Here is a 12,520-nt window from a genome sequence, read left to right as displayed (position 1 = left end):
ACACACAAATATCCATATAGGCAAAACACTTATAAACATAAAAATAATAACTGTCTTTCCTAGTTGCTTTTGGTCAGTGTTTTAGTATGGCAACTATCTTAGTTAGGGTTTTACTGCTATAAACAGACACCATGACCAAGGCAACTCTTATAAGGACATTATTTAATTGGGGCTGGCTTACAGGTTTAGAAGTTCAGTCCATTATCATCAAGGTGGGAGCATGGCAGCTATTTTCAAATAAGAATGTTAAAATAGCAAAGAACCTTTTGGGAGTGGGAGACATTCTCCATGTAGCATTGGGTGTCCTGGAACTCACTCTGTAGATCAGGTTGTCCACAAACTCAGAGATCCACCTGCCTCTGCTTCCCAAGTGCTAGGATTAAAGGCATGCACCACCATCTCCCAGCCTTCACAGTCCTTTTTAAAAATTATCTTTATACTTTTATTTATTTATTTTGTGCAGATGTACACACAAACCATGTTGCACATGTAGAGATAAGAGGACAATTTGTGAGCCAGGAACTGGTGTCACATAACTTTAATCCCAGTGCCTGGGAGACAGAAGCAAGCAGATCTCTGAGTTCAAAGCCAGTATACATCATGAGATCCAACACAGCAGGACCAAAAAGAGGACAACCTTGGGAGTCAGTTCTCTTCTTATACCATATAGGTCCCAGGAATCAAACTTAGGCTATAAAACTTGGTAGCAAACACCTTAACCTACTAAGCCATTTCATTGGCCTCAGTCCTTGTTTTCATATTCTCATGTTTGTTAATCACACTGGTGACTTTTCTTTTGTTTTTTTGTTTTTTTTTTTTTTTCTAGACAGGGTTTCTTTGTGTAGTCCTCCCTGGCTGTCCTGGAACTCACTTTGTAGACTAGGCTGGCCTCAAACTCAACAGGGATCCACCTGTCTCTGCCTCCCAAGTGCTGAGATTAAAGTTATGTGCTGCCACTGCCCGGCATTGGTGATTTTTCTTGCTGTGACAAAATCCCTGACCAAAGCAACTTAAGGAAAATTACATACCTATATACGATGGCTAGAGTTACCTGACCTTATATGATAGATATAGTCAAAATGCCAATAAAGGCACACAAAATTACCTTCAAGCTGTATGTATAAGGTCTATATAAAACATAAATCAATGTTCTGTTCATATTTCAGTTCAAGATGCCCATTTCCTATATGGAAGTCTTTCAAAAAATTTTAAAGCACCTTTAATTTAAAATTTAAAGTCTGAAACACTTCTGACTCCAAACATATGGAATTATGCAACCCATAGAGAAATGCCCAACAAACACAGCAAAAAAGATAGTTCAATATGACCAGTCTTACAGGAATACAAATTAAGATAAGAATGACATACCTCTAATATACCTGCTAAAATGAATAAAAGCAAATACATGAACAATTCTAAGCTGGAGGCACAGACAGAACAAGTGGACGGACTACCACACTATTGAATGGTAGTGAGGGAGAGGCAGTAGTGTTACAGCTGCTCTAAAGAACAGTGCTTTGCATCTTCCAAGGGGACTATAGATATTTACCACACAATTCAGCAATTCTTTTCTCCATATCACTAGCATTTACTCATGGGGAAAAAAAACCATAAGTCTACAATATATATAATAATGTTTATAGATATTTAACAGCTTAAAGTGGAGATAACTTACATAATCACAACTAAATGGATAAAGAAATTTTGGTATTTTCTTTTTTTTTTTTTTTTGGTTTTTTGAGACAGGGTTTCTCTGTGTAGCCCTGGCTATCCTGGAACTCACTCTGTAGACCAGGCTAGCCTCGAACTCAGAAATCCACCTGCCTCTGCCTCCCAAGTGCTGGGATTAAAGGCGTGTGCCACCACCGCCCAGCCTAGTATTTTCATTAAAAGCTTCCTAGGAGAAAAAAAACCTACTGATATATTCAAGAACAAGGAAGACAGCTTGTTTTCATGGGCCTGAGTTCTGTCTACACACACACACACGCACACGCACACGCACACGCACACGCGCACGCGCACACACACACACACACACACACACACACACACGAGGATGGTTGTAATGACAACAGTAAGATCACTGAGGCTTGCTGCCTACTAGCCTCTCAGAAATATAGCTTGAGATTCAGAGAAAGCCTACATCCAGGGAGTAAGGCGGAAAGCCATATAGGAAGAGGACATTAACTATCTCTCTCTACCCTCTACACACATGAATGGGTGTGTATAGCTGCCCATACTTGTGCATACATACAAACATACATTTAAAAAACAAAGTTCAAGATCATTATAAGCTATACAGAGTTCATAGACAGTCTGGACTACATGAAACACTGTGTCAAAAAGTCAAAAACAGCTGGCCAGTGGTGTGGCACACACCCTAGCACTTGGGAGGCAGAGGCAGTTATATCTGAGTTCAAGACCAGGATGGTCTACAGAGCAAGTTCCAGGAGAGCTGGGGCTACACAGACAAACTCCGTCTCAGGGGGGGAAAAAGGACAACAATAGAGGAAGACACTGATGTAGACCCCAGCTTCTACACCCAAAAGCACAGGATGTGCACCCCTTCACATACACACACACAAACATATACACACACTCAAAACTAGTTTTTGCCCTAAACAAAACAAAACGAGAGCTTGTGAGTTGGCTCAATGGAAAGGTGTTTGTTGCTAAGTTCCATCCCTGACACCAGATGGTGGAAGGAACCAGTTCATAGCACTCACCACACATGTCACACACACACACACACACACACATTAAAAAAATGTTCACAATACTGAAAACTAATTGTAACTTACATACTACAGAGAAATGGCTAAGGAAAGTCAGATAATTTATACTTTAGATGAATCCAAAAGGTATTAAATCCTTCTAAGTAAACATCATGGCAAGGCTCTGAGAGCACTGCTCACAGACCACCGCTACAGAGCACTGCTCACAGACCACCGCTACAGAGCACTGCTCACAGACCACCGCTACAGAACAGTTTATCTCAAGAGGAATAACATATTGATATGGAGTGAGCACACACTTATGAGTTGTACACATGCATGCAAATGGTATGAAAAGGTTTTCAAAGACACGTGAAATTAGATGACCTAGAAAACAAGAATGGAAGAGTGGTATTAGGAGTCCAGAACAAACTTTTATATAAGAATGTATTTTTGTCTGCTTGTTTTGGGGAGAGGGGGATTTTTGAATTCTGAAAATGTAGCCAGATTGGCCTTAAACTCCTGATCCTCATGTCTTTGCTTCCATAGTTCTGGGGATCCCAAGTGTGAGCTTCCACACCCAGCGTTTTATATTGTTTTTTATAGTTTTATATTGTTTACATATAAATTCATGTTTAAGAAATTAATCAGCAGGGTTAGATGGGCTGAAAATGGTTATGTGAGGGCTCTTTTTCACAAGATGGAACTATGCTCTAGGCTCCTCAGAAAACAACCTGAGCCACCTTCAGTCTAGAATATCATGAATTTGCAATAACCACAATGCTTTTTTTTTCTAACTCTCTCCTCATAGTTCCTTCCAAATTTTCTTAAGTACTTCTCAGTCAAAGATGCTCTCAATTCTATTATTATTTTAAAATTTCTTCATAGAAATCATTATTACTTAAAATTACTTCTTTGTTTGTTTATTGTGTTTCCCAGCAGGGAACAGCAAGTCGATTTTGAACTCATGTAATTATAGTTGAGTCATTTAGAGTTTTCTTACATCAAAGACACATTTTTTTTTTTTTACTTACCTTAGTTGGAAAAGGGAATTTGGAAGGTTCTGTTTTGCATGGTGTATGAATAGCCGTTAGAGGGGGAGGCCATGAATGCGTCATCTCCTGAAATGTAATTATTACAGTTTGTTTTCAACCAGGACAAGGTTACAAATCTATATGCTAAAAACCAGATTTTACTTACAAATACTGGTTTTATGATCAGTCTTCCAAACTATGCATAGTGAGCCAATGAATATTAATAAAGCACAACTGTGTGCAAGTGGTACGGCTGGCAATGAGGCAGAAAATAACAAATCCTCTCTGACTTTAAGGGGTCTATGGATAGAATGATAAAATCTGTGGACAGTTAAAGAAATCAGCCTATAATGAAATACAAGGTCTGAGAGGTTTGTTTGCTTGTTTTTTGAAACAGGGTCTTATTCTGTAGCCCAGGCTCCCTTAGCTTGCTATGGACACCAAAGAAACCTTGAATTTGTGCTGATCCTCTTGCCTCTGCCTCCTAAGTGTTTGATTAGAGGCATGAGCCACCATGCCTAACAAACCCATATTATGAAATGCTTCTCAAAAAAGAGCTTGCTGTGGGAATGGAAGAAGATGATGACAATAAGGAAAGCAGCTAATATTAATCTATTAATAGATCAGAAACTATTATAAATGTTTTGCTTGTCAATAATTTCTTCAAATCTTGAGGTAGCTTAGTAAATAATGGACACAGAATTTCATTATAGGAAGTCTGAACTCAGAGTTCATATGCTGATTGATAATTTTGGTCATGTGAAGAAACAGAAGAGAGATTTCAAAAGTGCATTAGGAAAAAAATAGGTTAAAAAAGACCCCGAGTGTGATTTTATTCAATACCTTGTATCCATTTAATCATGCTATAAACAGCTGAGCATGGTGGCATGTGCCTCTAATCTTAACTCTTAAGAGGAAGAATTCAAGGCAACCTGGGCTAATGACACTCTAAGAGGGAAAGGCCCAAGTAAATCTAGATAACAATGTATATATCAGAGGATCAATTAGAATAAGGGTATATTTTATTTCCAGCATTTTGTTCAAACTTATCCATTAGGTAAATTAAAGGTAACTTGTGATATTTAGAAATTTATACTGTGGTATAACCACAGTTATATAAAAATACATTAAGAGATTACAAGGACTCATAGATTTAAAAAAAATGTTAAAAACTCTGACATCCAACAATACAGTATTGATTAAACAAATTAGCAGACATACAAAAAATGGAACACCAGACAGACATTAAAATGAGAAAATCAACTATGATATGAAATGATATCCATAGCATATTAGTGTCAAACACAAGTCACAGTCTACATCCTAGTAAGAATTTATATAGAAAAAGTGAAGTATCTAGAAGGATGCGTAAGAGTGGCTACCTCTGAGCAACAGAATGACAGAGGGGAGAAACGGTGTCTACTACAACCTCTCAGAAGCAGCCTTTTGCGTGGGCCGAGAGGGAGGTAGGCACCAAGCCCCGACCCAGCTGAGGAGCTACAACAACAGCTAACTGCTGTGAGAGTCAGTTTTCTTTAAGGGTGTGGCTCTTGATAGGCTAGCCAAACCCCCAGTGGTTGGCCACATATCCAAGAGTATATGAGCAGCACAAACTGGGTTTGCTAGAAAAAAAGAAAAAAGACCTAAAGTTGAGTAGGTAGGGAAGGGCGAGTTGGGAAGTGACCATGATCAAAATACACTATACAAAATATACAAAGAACTAATAAAAATGCAAAAAAACAAAAACCAACAACAACAACAATAAAGCACTAGCCACTTGCATGTAATTGTTCTCTATTCTCTTAAAATTCCTGTATTAATTCCTATACCCAGCTCTAGAAGGTCAGCTTAAATAGTACAACTAGTATCACTGCCACTCTGCTAACACTTGGCACATAATAGGTGAATAACTGACAAGGGAATTTTTCAATAAACATATATTCTTTTTAGATAGATTTCTTCCTTATGTTCATAACAGAGTTACTAGAAACAGTGTGACTGCAAGTTGAATGGAACAAAACCGGGCTGGTGAGATGGCTCAGCTGGTAAGAGCACCAACTGCTCTTCCAAAGGTTCTGAGTTAAAATCCTAGCAACCACATGGTGGCTCACAACCACCCGACATGAGATCTGATGCCCTCTTCTGGTGCGTCTGAAGACAGCAACAGTGTACTTATGTATAATAATAAATAAATCTTTTAAAAAATAAAAATAAAAAAGTGGAAACAAAACCTATGAAAGGAACAAGGAAACCTCTGCACCTCAGGTTTCTAGTATTGGCATTTCACAAATCAAATACCAAAATATGTGCAACTGCTAATTGTTTCAACAATCAAGCTGGCTGGGCACTAAAACACTCAAAACCACATGTCAAGGTCATATGTAAAAAATGTAGGCCAAATATGTAGTAAGAACAAAGAGACAAAGTCTCCCAGGTTCTAAAGTTCCATATACTGCTAAAACTTCAGGGGGAAACATGTATGTTCCCTTAGAATACACACGCGCGCACACACACACACACACACACACACACACACACACACGCACGCACACGCACACGCACACGCACACGCACACGCACACGCACACACACACCACCCTAAGTAGCCAAACAAAAAAAATAACAAAACACATACACATTAGCATTTCTTATGCATAAGACTCTGTGTGTGTGTGTGTGTGTGTGTGTGTGTGTGTGTGTGTGTGTGTGTGTATGTGTGTCTTAGAAAAGTGAATGCTTGGGACTGAAGAGATGGCTCAGGGTACCTAGGTTCAATTACCAGCACTTATATGGTAACTAACAACTGTCTGTAACTCCAACTGCAGTGGATCTGACAGCTTCTTCTGACCTATTTGAGCAATATACACACAGTGCACAAACATATATGCAGACAAGACATCAACTAAATAAATAAGTTTCGGGGAGGGAGAGTTAAAGGAGAAAATGGTAGTCTGATACAGGAAGAGGTAAAATGTCTCTGGGATTGAATAGAAGACAAGTAAGTATGTACTATTACACAGAGAAAGGAGAGTAGTGTTTCAAGGAATTTTACTTTTAGGAAGTGATAAAATCTACTATGGAATTGCAAGCCTCTACTACCAGTGCCAGATGAGGCAAGAGGGCAGAAATTGAAAGCCAGCACCCACTATAAGAAAGCCCATTTTTTGCTGGGCTGTGGTGGCGCACGCCTTTAATCCCAGCACTTGGGAGGCAGAGGCAGGTGAATTTCTGAGTTCGAGGCCAGCCTGGTCTACAGAGTGAGTTCCAGGACAGCCAGGGTTACACAGAGAAACCCTGTCTTGGAAAAAAGGAAAAAAAAAAAAAAAAAAAAAAAGGAAAGCCTATTTTTATGGTTTAGAAAAACTAGTTTGGCAAAGTGGTCAGTGAGCAGCAGGAGAGCTGAGGACTGGCCATGGGATGTCTGAGATATTACATCCTTCCTCTGAACAGTGGTCTTAGCCACTTCAGTCTCAAGAGAGAGATGAGCCACTGATCACCTGGCAAGAAAGCCAAGCTATGAAGGCCAGGGACTAAGGGAGACTTGAGCCAATATAAAGACAGTTGGGAGATTTTAAAGGTAGAAACAAAAATAATTAAAATCATTGTAGTGTTTGTTACTATTAGTGCTAGTACTACAGCTACTTTGTGACCTGGGCAGTGGTGGCACACACCTTTTTTGCAGGCGGCAAAGGCAGGTGGGTCTCTGTGAGTTTGAGGGCAGCCTGATCTACAGAGCAAGTTCCAGGACAGCTAAGGCTACACACAGAAACCTTGTCTTCAAGTACTACAAAGCAAAACAAAAAATCAACAAAACTACTGTGTGTGGGCATGTGGCTATGCTACACACTTGAAGTCAGAGAGTGCATGTGGACGGGAGAGTGGGCGATCTTCCCACTGTGGGCTCTGGAGGCTTGGATTCAGATTATCAGGTTGGTGTGAAAAACACTGTTTCCTGCTGAGCCTTCTTACTGGCCCACTGAGGATTTTTAAAAATACTTAAGTTCCAGTTAGAAGAAATAGAAAGAATTAAGATTTTCAAAGAAACTTTAAGTCTAAGCCTACTTTAACAGTTATACAGAATATGTGGAAGACATTAAAAATAATGAGGATTCTACATTTATAAGTATGGACAAACAGACTAAGAGGAAAGACCTAAGAGACATAAAACAAAGCCTTTAGGAGATCAAGAAGGAGAGAAGGACTGAAGTCCTCTGATAAAGCAAAGGTAGACAAGGGGAGGAAGAAAAAAGTAAAAAGAAAGAAGAGAGGCTAGGAAAGAGAAGAGAAACCACAGTTGGACCAAAGGAAGTGGGAAAGGCAGATAGGAAATCATACAACGAAACACAGTGACAGGAAGGACAGTTTCCCAAAGGAAAACTATAAAACTCTCAAACAGCAGAGACAAGAAAGAAAATAAGAACATGAGTGTTTATATGCATTCTACCCCAGGCAGAGGACAAGAGAAGGCCATGAGGAAAACAGGCTGAGGAAAATGGTAAAGGGAGGTTAGAGAACCTACAGAAGGGAGTGGGAGACTCAATGATGAGGACAGGTCACAGGACACAGGCCAAGGCAGGCACTCTCAGAGGAAAATGCCACAAAACCCCAGGACAGACAGTAATTCAGTAGCTTCCAAAAGCAGTACAAGTTATGTGGACTGATGGTTTTCTCTTAGGAGCAAAAAAGCAGTCACTGTCACTCCCTAACTTTTCTTTCCTTCTTCCCAGCAGCGGAATGTACTTTTTTGGTTATCACAAATTTTTTTGAGTGTGCCTAATAACAACTCCAGATCAATACTCAGAGGACAGCTTTACTTAGCATCTGACTAGAATGCACAGGTGAATTACAAACCACACTACTGTCACCAAAGGCTTGGTAACTACTGAGATATTTTTTTTAGGCCTTTAAATTACTAGCTGATAAGTCTAAAGAAATGTAGTTGTAATTTGTTTCTTCCTCTTTTCAAGAGTAAAACTAGGATTTATTTTATTTACACACAGTCAACAAAGCATGTAACTAGAACATCAGAAGAGTCAGTTACTTATGATGAGCATGACATAATCAAGTTACACATATAAGCAATCTGTGTTACAAAGGAATTAGGAATATGAACCAGAGTTGGTAATACAGGCATCATAATTAAATTCTTATCATTATTAAACATTATCAAAATAATTAAAAAGAAACTTACTTTAAGTATTTCATCCACACAGCTCACATCGCCAGAAACCGATGCCTTAAGAAAAAGAAACAGACAATAGATTTGAAGAAGTTTGTCATTAGATTTTTAGTATTTACTAAACATATGAAAAACATTATTAGAATTACATAAAATTTGAGGAATTATTATGATCTCATTATTTTAAGTCAGAACACTAGCTAGAATTTTTTAAATAGCTTTCCTATACAAAACTTTTTAAAATTTTTATTTATTTTTTATTTTATTTATGTAACAGTTTTGGCTGAATGTGTGTGTGTGCGCACACGTGTGCGCGCGCGTGCTATATGCTTGCCTAGTCCTGCAGAGGCCAGAGGATGGCACTAAATTCCCCAGAACTGGAGTTGTAGACAGTTGTGTGAAGCACTATGCTTATGCTAGGAATAAATAGGTGGGCCCTCTCCCTCTAGAAGGGCAGCCAGTGCTTTGCATGTATATAGGTCTGTGCACTACATGTGTACCTAGTGCCTGTGGAAGCCAGAAGAGGGACATGATTCCCTGAAACTAGACAGAGGTGGAGACAGCTGTGAGCCACCATGAGTGCTGGGGATTGAGCTCAGATCCTACAGAAGAACAGACGCTGTTCTTGGCCCTTGAACCATCTCTCCAACTCCTACAATTGGTTTTAATGTAATTTTTTTTTTTTTTTTTTTTTTTTTTTTTTTTTTTTTTTTTTTTTTTGGTTTTTCAAGACAGGGTTTCTCTGTATATAGCCCTGGCTGTCCTGGAACTCACTCTGTAGACCAGGCTGGCCTCAAACTCAGAAATCCGCCTGCCTTTGCCTCCCAAGTGCTGGGACTAAGGGTGTGCGCCACCACCACCCAGCCTTAAGGTAATTTTTTTTCAGGTAATCAAACTTCCTAAAAATTTCTAAAGTTATTCATATTGAAAATATAATATGACACAGACATAGTTCCTCACAAACCTAGCAAAATGAACTTTTGAAAGATTGGTGATATGGGCTACAATACTTACCTAGCATTTCATAAACTGTAGAAGACGGACTGATAATTTTAAGGCATAAATAAAAATCAAAAAAACAAAACTCAAATTTACTCCCAAAATTGATGTGTTTGAAGAAAGAACAAATTACCACTTCTCTGTAGCTGGGAAGTAACACAAGTCCTCTGTAAGAGTAGAAAGTGGCCTTAACCAGTAAGCAATCTCTTCCGGCTCCAACATTCTTTTTTTATTTAATTCTATTATTGTATATGTGTGTGGTATATGTGTGTGATATATGTGTGTGTGTGTATGTGTGTGTGGTATATGTGTGTGTGTGTGTGTGTGTATGTGTATGTGTGTGTGGTATATGTATGTGTATATATGTGTGTGCATGTGTGTGTGTGTATGTGTGTGTGTGTATGTATGTGTATAACGGTGGGCCATGTGGGCCAGAGGCTCACAGAACAACTCTTAGGAGTTGGTTGTCTCCTTCCACTGTAGAATGCAGTCACCAGTTTTATACTTGATCCACTGAGCTATTTTGCTGACTCAAGATTCCTTAATGTTAAGCAGGGTGTTGGTGGTGCACACCTTTAATCCAGCACTTGGGAGGCAGAGGCAGGCAGATTTCTGAGTTCGAGGCCAGCCTGGTCTACAGAGTGAGTTCCAGGACAGCCAGAGAAACCCTGTCTTTAAAAAAGATTTCTAAATGTTATCAAACATTTTTTGTAACTTCAATTCCTTCTTCTGCCATTCTGAACTCTGAGCTATGCCTTTTGTCTTTTCAACTTTTCTATTGTATAAACTACATTAAAAGATAAACCTTGAAGTGCTAGGGAAATGTCTCAGTAGTTAAGAGTACTGCCTATTCTTCCAGAGGAACCAGGTTTGATTCTAAGCAGTCACATGGCAGCTCACAACATCCATAACTCCAGCTCCTGGGAATTTGTGGCCATTTTCTGTACTCTATGGACACCAGGATATACAAAAGTGAATCGATATACATGCAGGGGAGACACTCATACACATAAAATAATAAAATAAAATAAATCTTGCCTATACGACAATGCTTTACTGAAACCTGTTATTCTGACAACTTAGTGTATGTTATGAAAGAAGAACAATTCTGGCCGAGTGCTTCAGTCATTCTGAATGGCATCTCAGCCGTTAGCTCTGCGCAAGGGAAAGCAGCATCAGAGGACCCGGCATTATCATTTCCGTAGACTCAGAAGGTCCACATTTGTCACCAGAAGTGATAAGCTGCATTTATCTTTATGCTATAATAACAAAGGTAATTTTCTCTTTAAGTAAAAAGAAACAAGCTATACTATAAAACCAAAAGGAGGAAGCGTGAGCTATTGGTAAATCTTACTTTTAGTCTATAATTTGACTTGTCATTTTAATACTTGAAAAACTATGAATGGGGCTGGAGAGATAGCTCAGCAGTTAAGAGCACTGACTGTTCTTCCAGAGGTCCTGAGTTCAATTCCCAGCAACCACATGGTGGTTCACAGCCATCTGTAATGGGATCTGATGCCCTCTTCTGGTGTGTCTAAAGAGAGCAACAGTGTACATAAAATAAATAAATCTTAAAAAAAAAAGAAAAAACTATGAATATTTTCTCCACTATGCAAGAAGGAAAGTGCACAGCAATATAAATCCACTTGGGGGTCAATTCCAAAGTTGTTTTTTAAACCTCTTCTTCTTAAGCTTTTAGAATGTTTATATTTCTATATTAAAGCAAAAAGACAGGTGCAACTCACTGAAATTTCTATGAATTACTTTTTTCAGACACAATGCTGAACACAGTAAGTGTGGACTTACATCCAAAGGTCGGGAAGGTATCTTCAGCTTGGTGAGATGTGCCTTGCTGCTGGGCTTCAGCTCAGCCGTGCTGTTGTTACCATGAGACTGGCTGCTATAGTGCTCAGAGCACAGCTTTGGTTCCACAGACTCCTGTCCATCCATGGGCCGGACATAGGCAGTGGGCTTCTGTAACATTGAACTTGATTTTGACATCAAAGAAGGTGGGAAAGACTGACTTGAATGTTGTCCACTTGAAAAAGGTACGCGGGAAGGAGAATCCCAGTTGGCATCAGGGTCCCGGGGTGATTTGGAGCGCTGATGTTCCTTGCTATGGTGATCATTCCCATGAGACCTGGAATGACTAGAACTTAATGAAGAAACAGCCTGGGGTTTTCCAGGACTTGAGGATCGAGATTTGGAGTGCTCTGAGCCATGCTGGCCTTTTTTCCTGCTACTGTTGTAGGAGTCACGGTCATGCCTCTGGCCACTACCACTGGGGCCACTCCCACCTGCACTGCTCCGCTGGCTACTATGTCCACTCTGCAAGCCAGAGGAGCGTTTCTGAGACTGAGAGGTGCTGGGGGCAGGTCCTACAGGAGTCCACTTGCTACTCTGATGAGATCCTCCATGTCTCTGTTCAAAAAAATTTGGGTTTGCTTTCTCGTCTGTGGTCGTTGGTACTGCAGGCTTGGGGATTGCAACAAGCTTTGGTATGGATCTGTCTCCTATATAATCCTTCATCTCATCGTAGTTTCCAAGCATACTCTGAATCCGACTTGATAATTTATCTTCTTTGCTAGTCTACA

The 12,520-nt window shown here is 39.5% G+C and overlaps 1 protein-coding gene across 3 annotated transcripts in view; it reads right to left on the bottom strand.

The window, feature by feature from the left end:
* Positions 1 to 12,520, bottom strand: part of Aff4 (AF4/FMR2 family member 4) — a 75,649-nt gene that overhangs the window by 35,985 nt on the left and 27,144 nt on the right. For 2 of the 3 annotated variants that reach the window (XM_031354337.1, XM_031354338.1), the window contains exons 3-5: positions 11,733 to 12,515; positions 8,940 to 8,984; positions 3,749 to 3,835 (exon numbers count right to left, since the gene is read on the bottom strand). In XM_031354337.1, coding sequence (XP_031210197.1) covers positions 3,749 to 3,835; positions 8,940 to 8,984; positions 11,733 to 12,515 — 915 coding nt within the window. The remainder of the gene's footprint in view (positions 1 to 3,748; positions 3,836 to 8,939; positions 8,985 to 11,732; positions 12,516 to 12,520) is intronic. The other variant, XM_031354339.1, reaches the window with a different exon arrangement.

Source organism: Mastomys coucha, unplaced genomic scaffold (genome assembly GCF_008632895.1).
Source record: "Mastomys coucha isolate ucsf_1 unplaced genomic scaffold, UCSF_Mcou_1 pScaffold5, whole genome shotgun sequence".
Lineage (NCBI taxonomy): Eukaryota > Metazoa > Chordata > Mammalia > Rodentia > Muridae > Mastomys > Mastomys coucha.
Note: the sequence above shows the minus strand (reverse complement) of the source record. Positions and strands in the feature narration are given on the sequence as shown.